The sequence below is a fragment of the Schistocerca cancellata genome, chromosome 3 (assembly GCF_023864275.1).
Source record: "Schistocerca cancellata isolate TAMUIC-IGC-003103 chromosome 3, iqSchCanc2.1, whole genome shotgun sequence".
Classification (NCBI taxonomy): domain Eukaryota; kingdom Metazoa; phylum Arthropoda; class Insecta; order Orthoptera; family Acrididae; genus Schistocerca; species Schistocerca cancellata.
Genome location: NC_064628.1, coordinates 629326176 through 629344094, shown reverse-complemented (window position 1 = coordinate 629344094; position 17919 = coordinate 629326176). Strand labels below are relative to the sequence as shown.

Here is a 17919-nt window from a genome sequence, read left to right as displayed (position 1 = left end):
CAATGGAAAACATTCAGGAGAAAAACTATAAGGCGTGAAAAAATTTGGAGGAGGTCTTTCCCCAACAATAGATGTTAAATGGATAATGGTGGTGATGATTATATGATGACGGTGATGATACGCTATGGAGTGTTTGCAGGTCGACGAAAATAAATACCGCAGGAGACCATTGAAGGTAAATAGTAGAGCATGATATTGCCGTGTATGGTAACAACGGGTGACTCAAAAAGAAGGAACATACTTCGAAGTCTTCCACCAGGAATATTACCAATGTCAACAGGCCAGTACCGTACAGCACTGTTTTGAGAAGCATGATAGCGTACTAACTCTGGTGTCTTGGCCACGAAATTCGCCTGACCTGAACTCTACGGAATAGCTATCGGGCACTAGCACGATAGTTAGGTAGATACTTAGTAAGTTAGTTAATTAGTTACAGGTTCCGTAGACCATTTGAACGATTCTTGTATCGGAATAATGTGGAACGAGTCAGCTTACAGGATATGTATGTATGACTAGTGTTATCATTAATGAGCACATCATTATTTTTAGTCCTACTCATGTAAGTAAACTTTATTTTTTATTTTTTGCTGGCTACTAGTTTCTAAACAGAAAATCGTCCAGGAGAAATGGTTTTAAATTAGATTTTAAAACTTGCTTCACTCGCTGTCAGACATATGCACTACTGGCCATTAAAATTCCTACACCAAGAAGAAATGCAGATGATAAATGAGTATGCATTGGACAAATATATTATACTGAAACTGACATGTATTACATTTTCACACATTTTGGGTGCATTTATCCTGAGAAATCAGTACCTAGAACAACCACCTCTGGCCGCAATAACGGCGTTGATACGCCTGGGCATTGAGTCAAACAGAGCTTGGATGGCGTGTACAGGTACAGCTGCCCATGCGGCTTCAACACGATACCACAGTTCATCAAGAGTAGTGACTGGCGTATTGTGTCGAGCCAGTTGCTTGACCACCATTCACCAGACGTTTTCAGTTGGTGAGAGATATGGAGAATGTGCTGACCAGGGCAGCAGTCGAAATTTTCTGTATCCAGAAAGGCCCATACAGGACCTGCAACATGCGGTCGTGCATTATCCTGCTGAAATGTAGGCTTTTGAAGGGATCGAATGAAGGGTAGAGCCACGGGTCGTAACGCATCTGAAATGTAGCATCCACTGTTCAAAATGCCGTCAACGCGAACAAGAGATGAGCGAGACGTGTAACCAATGGCACCCCATACCATCACGTCGGGTGATACGCCAGTATGGCGATGACGAATACACACTTCTAATGTGCGTTCACCGCGATGTCGCCAAACACGGATGCGACCATCATGACGCTGTAAACAGAACCTGGATTCGTCCGAAAAAATGACGTTTTGCCATTCGTGCATCCAGGTTCGTCGTTGAGTACACCATCGCAGGCGCTCCTGTCTGTGATGCAGCGTCAAGGGTAACCGCAGCCATGGTCTCCGAGCTGATAGTCCATGCTGCTGCAAACGTCGTCGAACTGTTCGTGCAGATGGCTGTTGTCTTGCAAACGTCTCCATCTGTTGACTCAGGGATCGAGACGTGGCTGCACGATCCATTGGATAAGATGCCTGTCATCTCGACTGCTAGTGATACGAGGCCGTTGGGGTCCAGCACGGCGTTCCGTATTACCCTTCTGAACCCACCGATTCCATATTCTGCTAACAGTCATTGGATCTCGACCTACGCGAGCAGCAATGTCGCGATACGATAAACCGCAATCGCGATAGGCTACAATCCGAACTTTATCAAAGTCGGAAACGTGATGGTACGTATTTCTCCTCCTTACACGAGTCATCACCACAACGTTTCACCAGGCAACGCTGGTCAACTGCTGGTTGTGTATGAGAAATCGGTTCGAATTTTTCGTTATGTCAGCACGTTGTAGATGTCGCCACCGGCACCAACCTTGTGTGAAAGCTCTGAAAAGCTAATCATTTGCATATCACAGCATCATCTTCCTGTCGGTTAAAGTTCCCGTCTGTAGCACATCATCTTCATGGTGTAGCAATTTTAATGGCCAGTAGTATAATGTTATTGGGAAAATGATAAAAAAAATTTTGTTGTTGTATTTTCAGCTCTTTTCTTAGTCACTGACAGCCTTAACAATGGGTAATGCAGGTTATTTTTCCGTCTAGTGTTGTAAGAGTGGATATCACAGTTCTTCTCAAGTTGTAATGGGTTATTTATGATGAATTTCATTACCGAGTATATGTACTACGACGCCGCAGTTAAAATGACTTGCTCCGTCAAAACATTACGTCCGTGGGTGAACACCACATATTATTCTCTGGTTGGTTCATTATGTAGGGGACCAAACAGCGAGGTCATCGAGCCCTTCGGATTAGGGAAAGATGGGGGAGGAAATCGGCCTTGCCCTTCAAATGAACCATCTCGGCATTTGCCTGAAGCGATTTAGGGAAATCACGGAAAACCTAAATCAGAATGGTCGGACTCGTGTTTGAACCGTCATCCTCCCGAACACGAGTCCAGTGTGCTAATCACTGCGCCATGTCGTTCGATTATTATTCTTACTGCTCGCTTTTGTGCGATCAGTATCTCCTTTCTAAAAGATGGACTACCCCAGAAAATTATTCCGTAAGACGTTATTGAGTGTAAATATGCAAAATGTCTCAGGAGTAATTTGGAGATAGTGAGTGCAATTGTGGACGCCAGAAAATGGAGTGTAAAGTGGAAAAATCGGCACATTTTGACATATTCTACTATTTGAGGTCAGTAGTTGGATAACAGCAGCGGAGGCAGCCATCTTTGGGGATAATGTCATTGGACAGAGCACGGCAAGAAAATTGTTTTCTCGTTTGAAGGAGGATCGTTTGGATATTAGTGAATTTCAACGTTCAGGAGGGCCTTCACGGTATGATGAAGATCGTTTAAAGGCATTAATCCACAATGGTCGAGTCTGTGTACTCGAGAACTGGCAAGTATGATGAACTGTGATCATTCTACCATCGTGTGACTTTTGCATGCAGTGCGGAAGGTCAGAAAATCGAGTGTATTGGTAACTCATGCATTAAGCTAACATCACAAAAATCAGCGGGTGGCCGTATGTGAATCTCTGCTTGGTCGTCACCAATCGGGTCGTAAACAACACCTAACATTCGTATCCTGTATCATTACTGGTGGCGAGAAATGATGTATATATTCTAAAATAAGTAAAAAAAGGATTGGTTGAGCCAAAAGCAAGCAGCAACTCCCCGTACAAAGACATACGCGCGTCCACAAAAGATAACGTTATGCACCATGTGAAACATTGTCGGTATGGTAAGCTATGAATTGCTTCTCCGACGTGTAACCATCACTGCTGACATTCATTCCCACCAACGGAGTTGTCTTGTACACGCAATCCAAGAACAACGGCCAGGAAGACTGTGTGAAATGATGCTACACCACGACAATGCCCGTCCGTATTCAGCTAGACTGACAAAAAACACTACACAGGAGCAGAGTTGGGAAGTAAATCAGACCCCACCCTTTCACCTGATATTGCGCCGTCAGATCTTCATCTTTTCCGCTCTCTATCGAACAACCATCAAGTAGCTTCCTTTCCGGATGAAAATGTGCTCCGAACATGGTTCGACGAGTTTTTTGCTTCAAAAGAACGAGCTTTCTGTAGTTGCGGTATCGAAGAGTTACCCCAGGTTTGGTAGACTGTTGTAAATAGTGAAGGAGAATACGTTACTGATGACTGAAGTCTGTCTTAAGTGCAACTGTTGTGTTTATTAAACTTATGGCAAAACGCTACGAAGTTAAGCACCAACTCAATGCAAGGAAAGGGAGTGTACCCAAAATTGTTATTTTTTTCCCTCAGTCACTAAAATTTTCCATCTTTCCGACATTGTCTGAATTATTCAGCACGCTCTTTTGCATTCTGCTTCTCCGCTACCACAGGCCAACCGTCAGAAATTTTCGGATCCTGCGTGAGTTCTGCGCAGACATCTGGTGTCGGTTTCGTGTGGGAACCTACCAAGGGCAGAATCGCTGTTGTATTGTGTTCCAAAGATGCATAAACAAGCTATTAACCAGGTGGTCGCAATGTTTTGGCTCATTAGTGTGGAATATGTCTGCCAGAGGGAACTGATTGTGTGAATTATAATATCAGAGGTCGCTGCTGTGTGATGTAGAGCCCGTATTTTAAAACAAAGCTGTCCTCGTGCTGCCAAGCCGTAGCGGTTATTTAGTAGCTTGCTCGCAGAAGGGAGTCTGTTATTAAATTCAGTTTTGTTTAAAAATCCAAATTTATTGCTACCTAAGCCAGTTTTCCGATGTAATAACTTTCATTTAAGGTATTTTTGTAAATTATTTTATGTAATATAAAAGCCGAAGACTAAATACAGGGTATTTATGAAGTCCATGAAATATTGAAATAACTGATAAACGGCTTAAATCTCAAAAAGTTTCCGATGTTTATAGATGTTCTGCGAGTCTACCCTTCTTCAGATGATGTACATCAAGTAGGTGGTCCGTCTCTGCTCACACATCACCCAGCATATCAGGAGTGATAGTAAGAACAGCTTCTGAGAAGCTGTTTCTCAAGTCTTCGAGATTCTATTAAAAAAAGAAGGAATGTTAACCTTGATGTAACCCCAAAAGAAAAAAAATCGCAAGACATCAAATATGGCGACAGTGGTACCAATTGAGTAGCGGCAGGTCTGATGCCTCAACATAACCTATCCAGTGACCTGGCAGTGTCTTGTTCTCTTTCATGCAATCTCGTACACAGCTGTAAGAATAGGGAGGGGCACCATTTTTTGGAAGATGCAGTCCCTCTATCAGTTTCTAGTTATGGCATGAGCCACCGTTACAGCACTTTGAGGCAAGTAATACCATTTATGTTTCTCTCAGGAAAGAAGTTGGGTCAAAGGACAAAGGACAAAGAAGTTTATGACACAAATTCATTTAAGGAAGGGGTTAACGGATAAAACACATTTTGAGGCATCAACGAATAGTAGGTTTGACAAGGGAAGACGTTTGGATCGACACGGCTGAGCAGAGACAGGAAAGAGGAGAAGATGGATAGTGAAAAGAGGGAGGGTGAGATGGATAAAGAATGAAGAGGAAATGGACTGTAGAAGTGGGAGAAGGAGATGGGCGTAAAGAGAGGGAAAGGAGGACATGAACAGACAGAGTGGGGTGAAGGAGAGGGAGAAAAGGAGATGGATACAGAGATGGGGAGGAGGGCATGGTGGAGAGGAGGAGGAAGGAATGGGCATAAACAAGGAGAAAGAGAAGATGGAAATGGAAAGAGGGGGAGAAGGAGAGAGAGTTGGAGGAAAAGAAAGAGAGAGAGAGAGGGGAAAGATGGATGGAGAGGGGTGAGGATTAGACAAGCATAAGGAGGGGGGATGAGATGGGCAGAAATAGGAGAGATGGGGGGTGTAGATTGTTAGTTAGTTGAAGTGTGCTCTGTCTAGAAAACCAGGATCTAGTAAACACAGTGAAAAACAGCTGCGCGCCTCAGCACGCCATTTCCGAGATTCGAGGAACTCGCGCTGGCCCTGGATAAATCCGAACGGCGAATTAATGACTTGGGCCAGCCTGGATGTGGTTTTTAGCCGGTTTTTCGCATCAGACTAGGCGAATGCCAGGCTTGTACATATGTCCTGCCTCAGTTACACGACTCAAAAACATTTAGAAAACGTTCACAGTTTTTCTCATTACGTAACAGCGTGAAATGTGATCCACAAATTCCGTTTCAGGGGTGAAGGGTTGATTACGGGTAGGACATCCGCCCTCCTCTGCCAGTAACGTTTCCAAATCCAGATCAACATGCCGATCCTGTGAAGACGCGGGATAAAGCCATAAAAATGAAGGAGGAGTGCAGCAGAAAATACTCTACCGTTCGGAATCGCCCGTACGTTGCGTAAACTGAATTATATTGCCGAGACTACCCCCGATGCAGTTGGAAGTAATATGGAGTAAACGTGGCCTCATCCTGCAATGTAATCTATGTTGTGAAATATAAAGATGAGATTAATAATAATACTGAGAATAACAGGTACGAAGATACATCAAACAGCAGAAAGTGATAGGAAAAACGCAGCTCGCAGTACTGTCCGCTTACCTGCAAAGTCGCCCTCGGAGATCTCGGTGATGCGGTTCTCCTGCATCTCGAGCTTCTTCAGGGTGTCCAAGATGTTGAGAGCGTGCACCGGCACCGCCGTCAGTTCGTTGCCACCCAGATTCAACCGCTTCAGTTTCCTGCAACAGGCGAACCACGAACGTCACTCAAGAGGAAGTTCCACCCACACTGTCAGTTCCGTTGACTGTAATCTCGTTGACTGTAATCTCCTAAACTGTCAGTAAGCCATAACTATCCTGAAATCCTTGGGTGCTTATGACTGAAGGAAATAAAATCGTACCACCAAGAAGGAGCCGTGCGACTTAAACGGAAGTTGGTAGGCGTGTTTTTGCATCTGAAAGATGGCTACTCAGATTATGCTCTAACGATCGTGAACGTTGGTTATCCTTGCGGTTGGGCGTGGTGAGTTTATATTAATCAAGAATGCCTTTAAAGTGAGAAAGATGCCATTATGAACACCTCACCGAGTTTGAACTAGGTCGTGTAATAGGGCTAAGAGAAGCAGGGTGTTTCTTCTGCGATGCTGCAGCAATGCTGCAGAAAGACGTGGTAGGAACGTAAGCACTCTAAGTGATTGCTGGTACGGGAGGTCACACGAAGACTGGGCTGCAGACGGCCACGTGGCACTAATGAGACAGAAGACGATCGTGTTTGACGTATGGCTCTGGCGCATCTGCAGCAGCAATTTGAGCAGCAGTTGGCACCACAGTGACGCAACGAACTTTTGCAAATCGATTACTTCAAGGACCGCTCCGAGATAGACGCCCTCTAGCGTGCATTCCACTGACTCCAAACCACCGCCATTTGCGACTTCAGTGGTGTCAAGCGAAAGCTAATTGGAGGACAGGATGGAGGTCTGTTGTGTTTTCTGATGAAATCTGGTTCTGCCTCATTGTCAGTGATGGCCGTGAGTTGCTTAGAAGGAGGCTTACAACCAACCCGTCTGCGTGCTAGCTGCACTGGACTTACATCTGAAGTTACGGTCGGGAGTGCGATTTCATACGGCAGCGAGAGCACTGTCCTGGTTATCCCACGCGCACTGACTGCAAATTTATTCGTCAGTCCCGTTATTCGACCTGTTGTTCTACCGTTCGTGAGCAGTATTCCAGGGGGTGTTTTACAACAGGAGAAAGCTCGCCCAGATACTGTTGTTGCAACCCTACATGCTCTACAGAATGTCGACATGTTGCCTTGGCTTGCTCGATCACCAGATCTGTTTCCAATCGAGCACATATGGGATATCATCGGACGACAACTCCAACGTCATCCAAAAATCACCATTAAGCGTCACTGTATAAACCGGCCAACTGCAACAGGCATGGAACACAAACTAACATCCGGCACATTTACAACACAGTGCATTCACGTTTGCATGCTTGCATGCAATATTCTGGCGGTTACACTTGTTATTATTATACCTACATTTCACATTCTCAATGGCATATCTCGCGCTTACACTGACCTGTGATATTGGAATGTCAGTCACTTAAATATGTTACCTAGACGAAGGTATTCCCGGAATTCATTACTGTACATTAATAATTCTTTGATGTTGCGATTTTCTTCCGTCAGTGCATGTAGCTCGCTGTATGAACAGCTTCAAAGTGAGTAGCCCTTGCGATCTGGAACACTGAATCAGTTGCAGAGCTGTAGAGGAGAGATTTGTTAATATGACCATTCAAACTTGTAAACGAACAGCTTGGTATATACGAAATTGATAAAAGGTTTAACCAGCAAATGTCCTCCGCACAGAAACGATTCAAAAACTTGAAGAGACTCAAGTTTTATTACGCCTATGCCATTTTAATTATTTTTTGGTAAAAAGCAGGATATTCGAGAAGCACTACGCCCGTCAAAAAAGTTCAGAGATTTAATTCATTTCCGGAGTGTAAGCGACGTCACCGCATTACTGCAGTGGCAACTTGAACTGACAACTGTAAACAACAGATGTCCATTCGACCAGTCAGTTGACAGCAGGCAGTATTAAATAGTGACAATAAGACCGCGATGTGTCAGAGTTGTATCACAACGACTCTACATCAATTTTTCGCACGTTTTTCATAATATAATGAACAACAGACAAGGGTGTGGAAAAATTTGCCCCGCACACATTGACTCCCGAACAAAAACAACGACCGTGGACTCCTGCCGCAACTTCTTTGAAATTGCAAAACGTGGACATTTATTTTCTGGAAAAAACTCATCAGAGGTGTCGATTCTTGGCGTTAGCAGTACAAAACGACAAGGTGCAAAAATTCATCAGAAGTGTCAACGCTTTGACGACATAACCGACAGTCAAGCCAGTTTGATGCACGAATTGAGCAACATCCAAATAAGGACGTTTCACATGGTTTTATAAGTGGAAGGGGGGGGGGGAGCTGTGTAGAGCACCTGAAGCATTAAAACGACCACGTTCACTTTTCTCTAGTTATCATTAATCCAGTTAAACTTCTTGGACTGACGAGTTGTAACGCATTATTCAGTGTTAATGAAATGTTGCCACTTGCCAGTAACACGCCGTAAACACCTTCATAATATTTCTAACTTAATATATACGGTCTGTTACAATTTTTTCTTTCTTGTTATTTTATCCTACTCGCCTCAGATGGGCACAGGTGTGTTGTTAGCGTTTATAATCCACCGATCTTCAGCGAAGCGATTTAAAAAATTTAAAACATTTTAAAGTTTTTTACATGGCATTAAAAACTTAAATGTTAAAAAAATACAGATGGTGAGTTGTATTGGTTAAAAGACAAAAGAATGATACTGACTGTTTAAAATAGTACACAGAGAAGAATGAGGTGATGAGTTCCTGTAGACTGTCAGGGCTGAGGGTGTTATTGGATTTGTAGGATTTTGTGCGGTATTTGTTATGAGCGTACTGTGGGTGGATGTTTTGTAGGGTAATGAGGGATAAAATTCCCAACTAAGGCCTAGATTTTGGTGGAGGGGAGTGATGAGGATGGCAGCTCTAACAAGAGATATTTTGTAGGGCGGGGTGGATTTCATGGTCGTCTAAGGGGAGATGATTGACGTTTAATGGGAAAGTATGTGGAGGGTACAGTGGGAGCAATGTATTGGTGCATGTGCAGCAAAGTACTAGCATTGAAGAGAAGGGGGAAAGTATAAAGTGCTTAATGCAAAAGTTTTGAGTAACATGGACATGTGGACATGGGGTCTGCATCCTTCCACCATCCTTCACACCTACAAATCCTTGATCCACGCCATCCTCTGTTATGCCAGCATGGCTTGGATTTCCACCCCTCAGGTTCTATAAATCCCTCCAAATCCTCGAACGCCATGCGCTCCACCTCGCCTTCCACATCCGTCTTCTGTCCGCCATGCACATCCTCCACGATCTCATCCCTTTCCCCCACCTTCTCCTTTTCCTTGAACACATCCGCACACTATATATTGTCCGCAGCATTGATCCCCCTCACACCCTGGTGTCTCCCTTCCTCTCCACCCCCAGCCTGTTGCTGCACTTTTACTGTTGTGTCCCACCTTCTCTCCATCTCCACACCCTCCACCTCCTTTTACAATGCAACTTCCACCATCTACCCCTCCCGGATCATGAGCTTCGCCCTGACATCTACCTTTCCTACCAACTCTAACCTTATCTTCCTCCTGCCTCCTCCTCAGGGCTCCCTCACCTCCCCCTCCCTTCTCCTGAGTGGCTTTCCCCTCATACTCCCCCTCCCTTCAGTGTCTCTGCACTCCCTCCTGCCTTGTCTTCTCTTTTCATCTCCTGCCCCACCAGTCTCCTGCCTCCTGGTGTACCCGCTGATGCCCCTACTCTTTTCTTCCTGCCCCCTCCGATGCTGCACTTTGCTCTCCCTCCTTTTCCATTCTCTCCGGCCTCTACCTCAGCAGGCCCGACCTGGCAGTTTTATTCTTCATCGTGTGTGCTCCAAGTTGGTTTAAAGTGTGTTGTTCTGGAGTGTTTTTAATACTGTGGCCGACTTTTAACCTGTGTGTTTGCCTTCAGTGTCTTCTTTGTGTTTTAAAAATCGCCAACTGTATTATTCAACTTTATGTCACCTTTTTTAATTGTCCCCCCATGAACGTCTCCGTGTCAATGTTTTTTTACCTCTGTTATCTCCCCTTAATCTGTTTTATGTCCCCCTTTTTTATCGACTTACATGTAACATTTTATTCTCGTATTAGTTGTCATGTCACTCAGCTGAAGAGTGGCGTATTGTGCCGCTGACAGCCCTCCCCTACCTCATATAGGGCAGGGGAATGAAATTACAATAAAGAAAAAAATGTGGAGGATGCCCCAAGATCAGTGTAGGCTCACCAAATAGAAACGAATGATAACATTGTGTTAGTGGAGGAGCTTGTAAAGGAGAACAGATGCGTAACTCTGAGCGAAATAGCTACAAGTCTGCATTTCAGTACTGGCTCAGTGCAGAATATTGTTCACAATATACTGCCCTTCAAAAGGTGTCTGGAAGATGGGTGCCACATCAGTTGACAGCTGAGTTGAAACAAAGTTGCATCGAAGCCTGTGAAAACATTTGCCTTGTTTCCACGTCCAAGATGGTACATTTTTGCGATAAACTGTCATAGGCAATGAGACTTGGGTCCACCGTCAACAACCAGAAAAGAAAAGGTCAAGCAAGGAATGGCGCTACAGCTCATCGCTGAAACCAAAAATTCCACACTCAACCATCTGCTTGAAAAGTGATCCTCACTCTATTATTGGCTGCGACAGTAACCAGTACTTTTTATTCAGACATGTTAAAAAAGCAACTTCACCCTGCAATGAGAAGAACGAGGACGTCTGACTTCAGGAGTATTGCAACAGCATGACAACGCCCGACAGTATACAATGCGTAAGACATTTGAGACTACTCACAAAATTAAATATGAATGTCTGATACATCCCTATTATTTACCAGATCTCGATTCGCATGACTTTCATGTGTTTGGTGCACTCAAAGAAGCAATGGAAGGCAGACATTTCAGAAGTAAATAATAGGTGAAAACGGCGGTGCATGACTGGGTACACACATGACCAAAAGAATTCTTTCATTGTAATGTCTAAGCACTTCCGAAGTGGTGAACATGTGCATTCAATCTCAGGGAGATTATGTCCAAAATTACATATAAGTATTGTTACAATCAAAAATATTATAGCATTTTTGAAGCTTTAATTTGAATTACATTTGTACATTTATGTTCATGATATTAAATGCAGGAACCATTTTGTAAGTCAGTTGTGTTAACGATGACATGTAACTGTTTATTATATCAATGGTTGTACACCATATTTCACCGTCACATGGCTTTTTTACAGTAGGGTAGCACAAAGGTTGATTTGTAATCGGAAAAAATATATTTTGGAGAACAAAACAAATATTATCTTTACTGAAAATTTAATCAGAAACTTTGCCTATTATTTAAATGAGTATGACGATTGGGGATTTAGCAAAGAGCCCGAGATATGCGAGCTACGTGTTCAACGATTGACTACAGTGAACTAATGTCAGCAACAAGATAAAACAGGTAAGTGAAAATGAAGTTGTACTGCATGTTCTCAATTATCCATTGAATGTGCTGAACACTCGTCTGCAACACATTTATTACTATGGAAATATTATTTCTCTCTTATTTCACATGTTATTGTGATTATTATACATTTTGACTTGCGGTATAGAGTGCTGTATAAGTGTTATGAAACATATGAAAACTTTGTTATTATTTGTAACTGCAATATTATGCAAAATGTGAAAACAGTTTTCTGCAAAACTATGTTAGTAAACGGAGCGGAAGTATCAGGAACTTAGCACAATGTTAACTCTGAAGTAGTTATTAGCAGTCAGAGCAAAATCTTCTCCTACACTACAAAGGAAGTCTTTGGAGGAGCCGAATACCAAAAAATTCATGATCCGGAAGCAATGTATCATGTTAGAATGAATAGAACATTGTCATTATCGTTCTAATTCTTCTCGCCTACAGCAGTAAAACTTGAGAGTCAGCCACTACAGACTGTTGGCTCTGTAAGAAGCTTGCCATTTTTTGCATTATATGTACAAAGAATATAATTTTGTATGAAATATAACTGTAGAGACTGATAACCATTTTCTCATGTTAGTATTACTTGGAGAGGGATCTAGTCCTTTTTTTTTTGTATTCCGAGTGCCACGCTTGATTGGCTATTAAAATGAGAAATGTTATGTTACCTGGAAAAAATTAAATTTATGTGATTATAAATGTTCAGATTATTTCAATGTAATTAATTCATTTTGAATAACAATATTAGTATACTATTAATAACATAAGTTTTCAGTTCGTGTTTGCCATTATAGAGAATTAAATCTGGCAATTCCAGTAATATCCTTTTGATGTAGTTTATTTTGTGCTCATTGTAACTATGTGTATCGACGCCGAGGCTGTCGTGTACTAGAGTTGCATCAGATTTTCTTGCTACTCTGAAAGTACTAATATCTCCACGAACGAATAATGAAAATAATATTTTGATACCTGCAATGTTGTATTGAAAATAATCTGTGGCTGTATGGGTTACAATGAGGTCAAAAAAATGGTTCAAATGGCTCTGAGCACTATGGGACTCAACATCTTAGGTCATAAGTCCCCTAGAACTTAGAACTACTTAAGCCTAACTAACCTAAGGACATCACACACACCCATGCCCGAGGCAGGATTCGAACCTGCGACCGTAGCAGTCCCGCGGTTCCGGACTGCAGCGCCAGAACCGCTAGACCACCGCGGCCGGCACAATGAGGTCATGCAGTATCATTATTAACATACGGCATACTTGATTTTCTGATTTTTTTAACATTATGTTTATCACATTACACTGTAAATTTATAATTATGTATCCTATCGTACATGCGTTTTACGATTCTCCGAGGACAGGCTGACGTCATTACCTCATTATTACGAGTATAACAGACTGTTACGTGAATCCAAATGCAATCATGGCTAATGGGTTCATGTGCGTGTTGTCCGCTGGTCTGTCGACCATATTGTTTTGTAACTTAATTAGTATCTCACTGAAATGCGAATACTGACATCGCATAGTTCCAGCTATGCTGTTTCACTGCAACTGCAGTATATTTACGATTTATTTAATTCATTATGGGCTAAGATATTGGAGTACCTTACCATTCTAGTAGTTAGAAGTGCATTTTCCCGTATAATTTATGATGCACTACTTCGGAATCTACAAATTATTCGATATTTTTGAGACAGATAATAACAATCTAATTAATTAAGACGAACGAAGTGGGAGGGAGGTGGGGCTACGAAAGCTGTCAGTGTTGCGCATTATTCAGTGTTAATGAAGTGTTGCCACTTGCCAGTAACACGCCGTAAACACCTTCATAATATTTCTAACTGAATATATAAGGACTGTTACAATTTTTTCTTTCTTGTTATTTTATCCTACTCGCCTCACGACGTGGCGACGCCTTGATCAAGACGCAGACATACTGTACGCGCAAACTAAGTTGACACTCGGTGCAGTGCCTGATGGGAGCAACTGTAAATGAGAATTGCCATTACGGTCGCTCCCATCAGCCGCCGCGCCGAATGTCAAAGTTCAAATTTTTATGCATTCATTGTGAAAACCACATGTTACACGCCAAACATCAAATCCATAGCCCATTTCCTCTCTTGTTATCGAATTCTCAGCTTCAACAAGGCGATGTCACAGACTTTCAAGAGTTTCAGTAGTAGGGGGATAAAACGCGTCTTTTACATAACCACACTGACAAAAGTCACAAGGTGAGATCTGGAGACCAGCGAGGTCACCGCCGATGAGCTTCATCTTCTGCTACTCCTCTTCCAATCCTGAAATCTTTCTTAATTTAACTGTGTTACTATGATGTCTGTATTTGTTGTTGTTTACATTAAGTTAATAGGTGCCTTTAGTTTCTGATGACTGTCGTACATTAGTCTCTTATATTAACTGATAATTTTGCGTGACTCTCTTCTCAATGACTCAATCGACTGTTCAGTTAACAGCAATGAATATTACAAAAAATGTAAAAACTGCATCTTCCGGTCAGTATTTCGTTCCTTTAGAAAGGTTTTTGCTGAAAGTCGATATTCAATTGGTATTCAGGCTGAATGCACATGGACTGAGATGGCAAAAGTCATAGGAGAGCGGTATCCACATATACACATGGCGCTAGTATCGTGTACACAAGATGTAAAAGGTAACTGCAATCGTGCAGCTGTCATTTATACTCAGTTGATTGCTGTGAACAGGTTTCCAACGTGATTATGGCCACACAATGGATGTTAACAGACGAAACGCTGAGACATTTCATTTCGGAAATTGTCAGAGAATTCAGTACTCTGACATGCACAGAGTCAAGAGAATACTAGATTTCAGGCATTGCTTCTCACCACGGAGAGCGCAGTGGCCGACGGCCTTCACTTAACGACCGGGAGCACCGAGAGCAGCGTCGTTTGCGTAGAGTGGTCGGTGCTAACAGACAAGCAACACTGCCTGAAATAGCAACAGAGATCAGTGTGTAATGTACGATGAACGTATCCGCTAGGGCGGTGCGGCTAAATCTGGCGATAATGGCTATCGCAGCAGACGACCGACGAGTGTGTCGTCAACAGCACGACATCGCCTGCAGAGCCTCTCCTATGCTCGTGACCACATCGATTGGACCCTAGACGACTGGAAAACCGTGGCCTGGTCAGATTATTCACGATTTCAGTCGGTGGTAGGCTTCAAATGTGGCGCAGACCCTATGAAGCCATGGACTGAAGTCGTCAACAGTGATCTGTGCAAGCTTGTGGTGGCTGCATAATGCTCTGTGTTTACACGGAATTGACTGGGTCCTTTGGTTCAGCTGAACCAGTCATTGACTGGAAATAGTTACGTTCGGCTGCTTGGAGACTATTGGCAGCCATTTATGGATGTCATGTTCCCAAACAAAGATGGTATTTTTATGGCTGACAGTGTGCCATGTACCAGGCCGCAATTGTTCGCGATTGGTTTCAAAAACATTCTGCACAATTCGAGTGAGTGATCTGACCATTGAGTTCGCCCAACATGAATTCCATCGAACATTTATGGTGCATAATTGAGAGGTCAGTTCGTGGACCGGCGACATTTACGCAATTATGGACGGCTATAATGGCAAGAAGGTTCAATATTTCTGCAGGCGACTTACAACGATTTGTTGAGTCCATGCCACATCGAGTTGCTGCACTTTGCCGTGAAAAAGGAGGGACGACACGATATTAAGAGATATCCCATTACTTTTGTCGCCTCAGTGTATACCACCTTAAGAGAGTAGATCTCTTAATGGGAGACGTGCGGCATTCAGTAGTTACTAAAGAATTTATTTAACAAAATAAATTTTGAATGTGACTAACATAGCCGGAAAGAGACAGTGTTCCAACAATTCTAATCTTACTATCCTCCGAAACTTGATAACAGATGAGTGGACAGGTGCAAGAATGTAACTTAAACAAATTATTATCTCGTACTCCTCTGTCGTTTCTTTGGGATCCCAGCAAGTAAGAGGTAAGTGTGAAGCATACTGTCCGGGAAGAGTACGTAGCGACGCCACTGCGAGGGAAGTCCGTTGCGTACGGGTGTAAAGGGACGGGTCACGGACCGCGGTGCTAACAGCGAGCGATGGCGACAGGGGAAACCTCTCCGCTAAGCCAACAGAGCCGGCGCCGCCGGACTCGCGCCGCAGACGTGACGGCGATGGGCGGCGCAACAGATTTGTGGCGGCTGTCTCAGCTTCCTGCCACGCAGGGCGTCAGCTCCACGCCTCGGATGCTGTCGTCGGATTAGTCACCACAGTCGCACTGCTGTGAACAGCACTGTCCTTGTCGAATACTGAGCCACGTTGCACATTGAATCTTTGTACATCAATATTAACTGGAAGAGCCTGATTATTCAGTGTAATCGTTTTCTTCTTATTTCACATATGGATGCCGAGAACGTTGTTCAAATGTGTGTGAATTTCTAAGGGACCAAACTGCTCAGGTCATCGGTCCCTAGACTTACACCCTACGTAAACTAACTTATGCTAAGAACAACGCTCACACCCATGCCCGAGTAAGGACTGGAACCTCCGACGGGAGGGGCCTCGCAGTCCGCGACATGGCACCTCAAACCGCGTGGCCACTTCGCTCGGCGATGCCGAGAATACATTTTGTTTAACAAAAGATTCATCCGATTTTATAAGAATACATCTTGTACATGAATGGAGATAGGAACTTACTACTACATCTACAAAAGTTTTTATCTAAAAGTACAATGACATTTCACTAGGATATGCATTTTACATGCTTGGGCATACAACGTTGAAGTACCTTCTTGCCGCGCGGAGTGGCCGGCTATTAGAGGCATCATGTCACTGACTGCGCGGCGTCTCCCACCGGAGGTTCGAGTCCTGCCTCGGGCATGGGGGAGTGTGTTGTTGTTAGCATAGGTTAGTTTAAGTAGTGTGTAAGTCTAGGGACCGATGACCTTTGCAGTTTGCCGGCCGCGGTGGTCTAGCGGCTCTAGGCGCTCAGTCCGGAACCGCGCGACTGCTACGGTCGCAGGTTCGAATCCTGCCTCGGGCATGGATGTGTGTGATGTCGTTCGGTTAGTTAGGTTTAAGTAGTTCTAAGTTCTAGGGGACTGATGACCACAGATGTTAAGTCCTATAGTGCTCAGAGCCATTTTGAACCTCTGCAGTTTGGTCCCTTAGGAACGCACACACATTTGAAAATTTTGAGTACCTTCTTGGGTATTAATAAACTGCTTCAGCAGTGTTTAGTCCTTTATGTCTTAGGTCACTACCAGTTTCATGGTACTAAAACCCAGATCTTGAGGTGAACATATAACTAAAAAAAAAAAAAAAACGCCGTCGGAACAGTCCATGAAGACCCAATGGTACCGACCTGCCGCTGTGTCAACCTCAACCCTTAGGCGTCACCAGATGCAGACATTGAGGGTCATGTGGTCAGCACACTGCTCATCACGGCCGTTGTCAGTTTCGTAACTACTACTCAGTCAAGTAGCTCCTCAATTCGCCTCACAAGGGCTGAACGCACCCCGCTTGTCTACAACACTCGCCAGACCCAGATGGCGACCCATCCAAGTGCTAACCAAGCCCGACACAGCTTACCTTCGGTTATTTGATGGGAACAGGTGTTACCACTGCGGCAAGGCCGTTGGCGTATAACTAAAACGTTAGCACTAAAAACCTCGTAACTTTGTACCCAACATTCGTTGTCCGTCAGAACAAAACACCGCTGAAAGGTGATACGTCATTGAAAAAAACTGCCGGATTCCAGTAGAATGTGGTGGCTGGGTCTGCTTCTCCGGTTTATACGCAACTGCGAACAGGGGACGCGGCTACCTACAAGACTATCTCGTAGTATGTTTTACAAATACTTTTAAGACCGAGGGTTTAATTCACCGTTCACATATTTTGAATATTTCCTCCACTGGACAGACAGCAAATATCAATTTCTAGACAAATTAGTGGCATAGTATTGTAAGCAAGTCTCAAATTACTTTATTTACTGCCATTGCAATGCGGTGTCGCCATTCACCCACAGCTGCTGGAATGGGAGGCACATAGATGGTGTCTTTCAAAAACCTCCGCGTACACTGGGGTGGCAAAGGTCACTGGATACCTCCTAATGTCGTACCGGACCACACTTCGCCCGGCGTAGTACAGCAACTCAAGATGGCACGGACTCAACAAGTTGTTGGAAGTCTCCTGCAGGGAAATATTGAACCATTTTGCCTTTGTAGCCAAATCATTCGCTC

General features: G+C 43.6%; 1 protein-coding gene across 2 annotated transcripts in view; it reads right to left on the bottom strand.

Moving 5' to 3' along the window:
* LOC126175555 (slit homolog 2 protein) overlaps positions 1 to 17919 on the bottom strand; it is a 632187-nt gene that overhangs the window by 298462 nt on the left and 315806 nt on the right. For both annotated transcript variants that reach the window (XM_049922402.1, XM_049922404.1), the window contains one exon: positions 6126 to 6262. In XM_049922402.1, coding sequence (XP_049778359.1) covers positions 6126 to 6262 — 137 coding nt within the window. The remainder of the gene's footprint in view (positions 1 to 6125; positions 6263 to 17919) is intronic.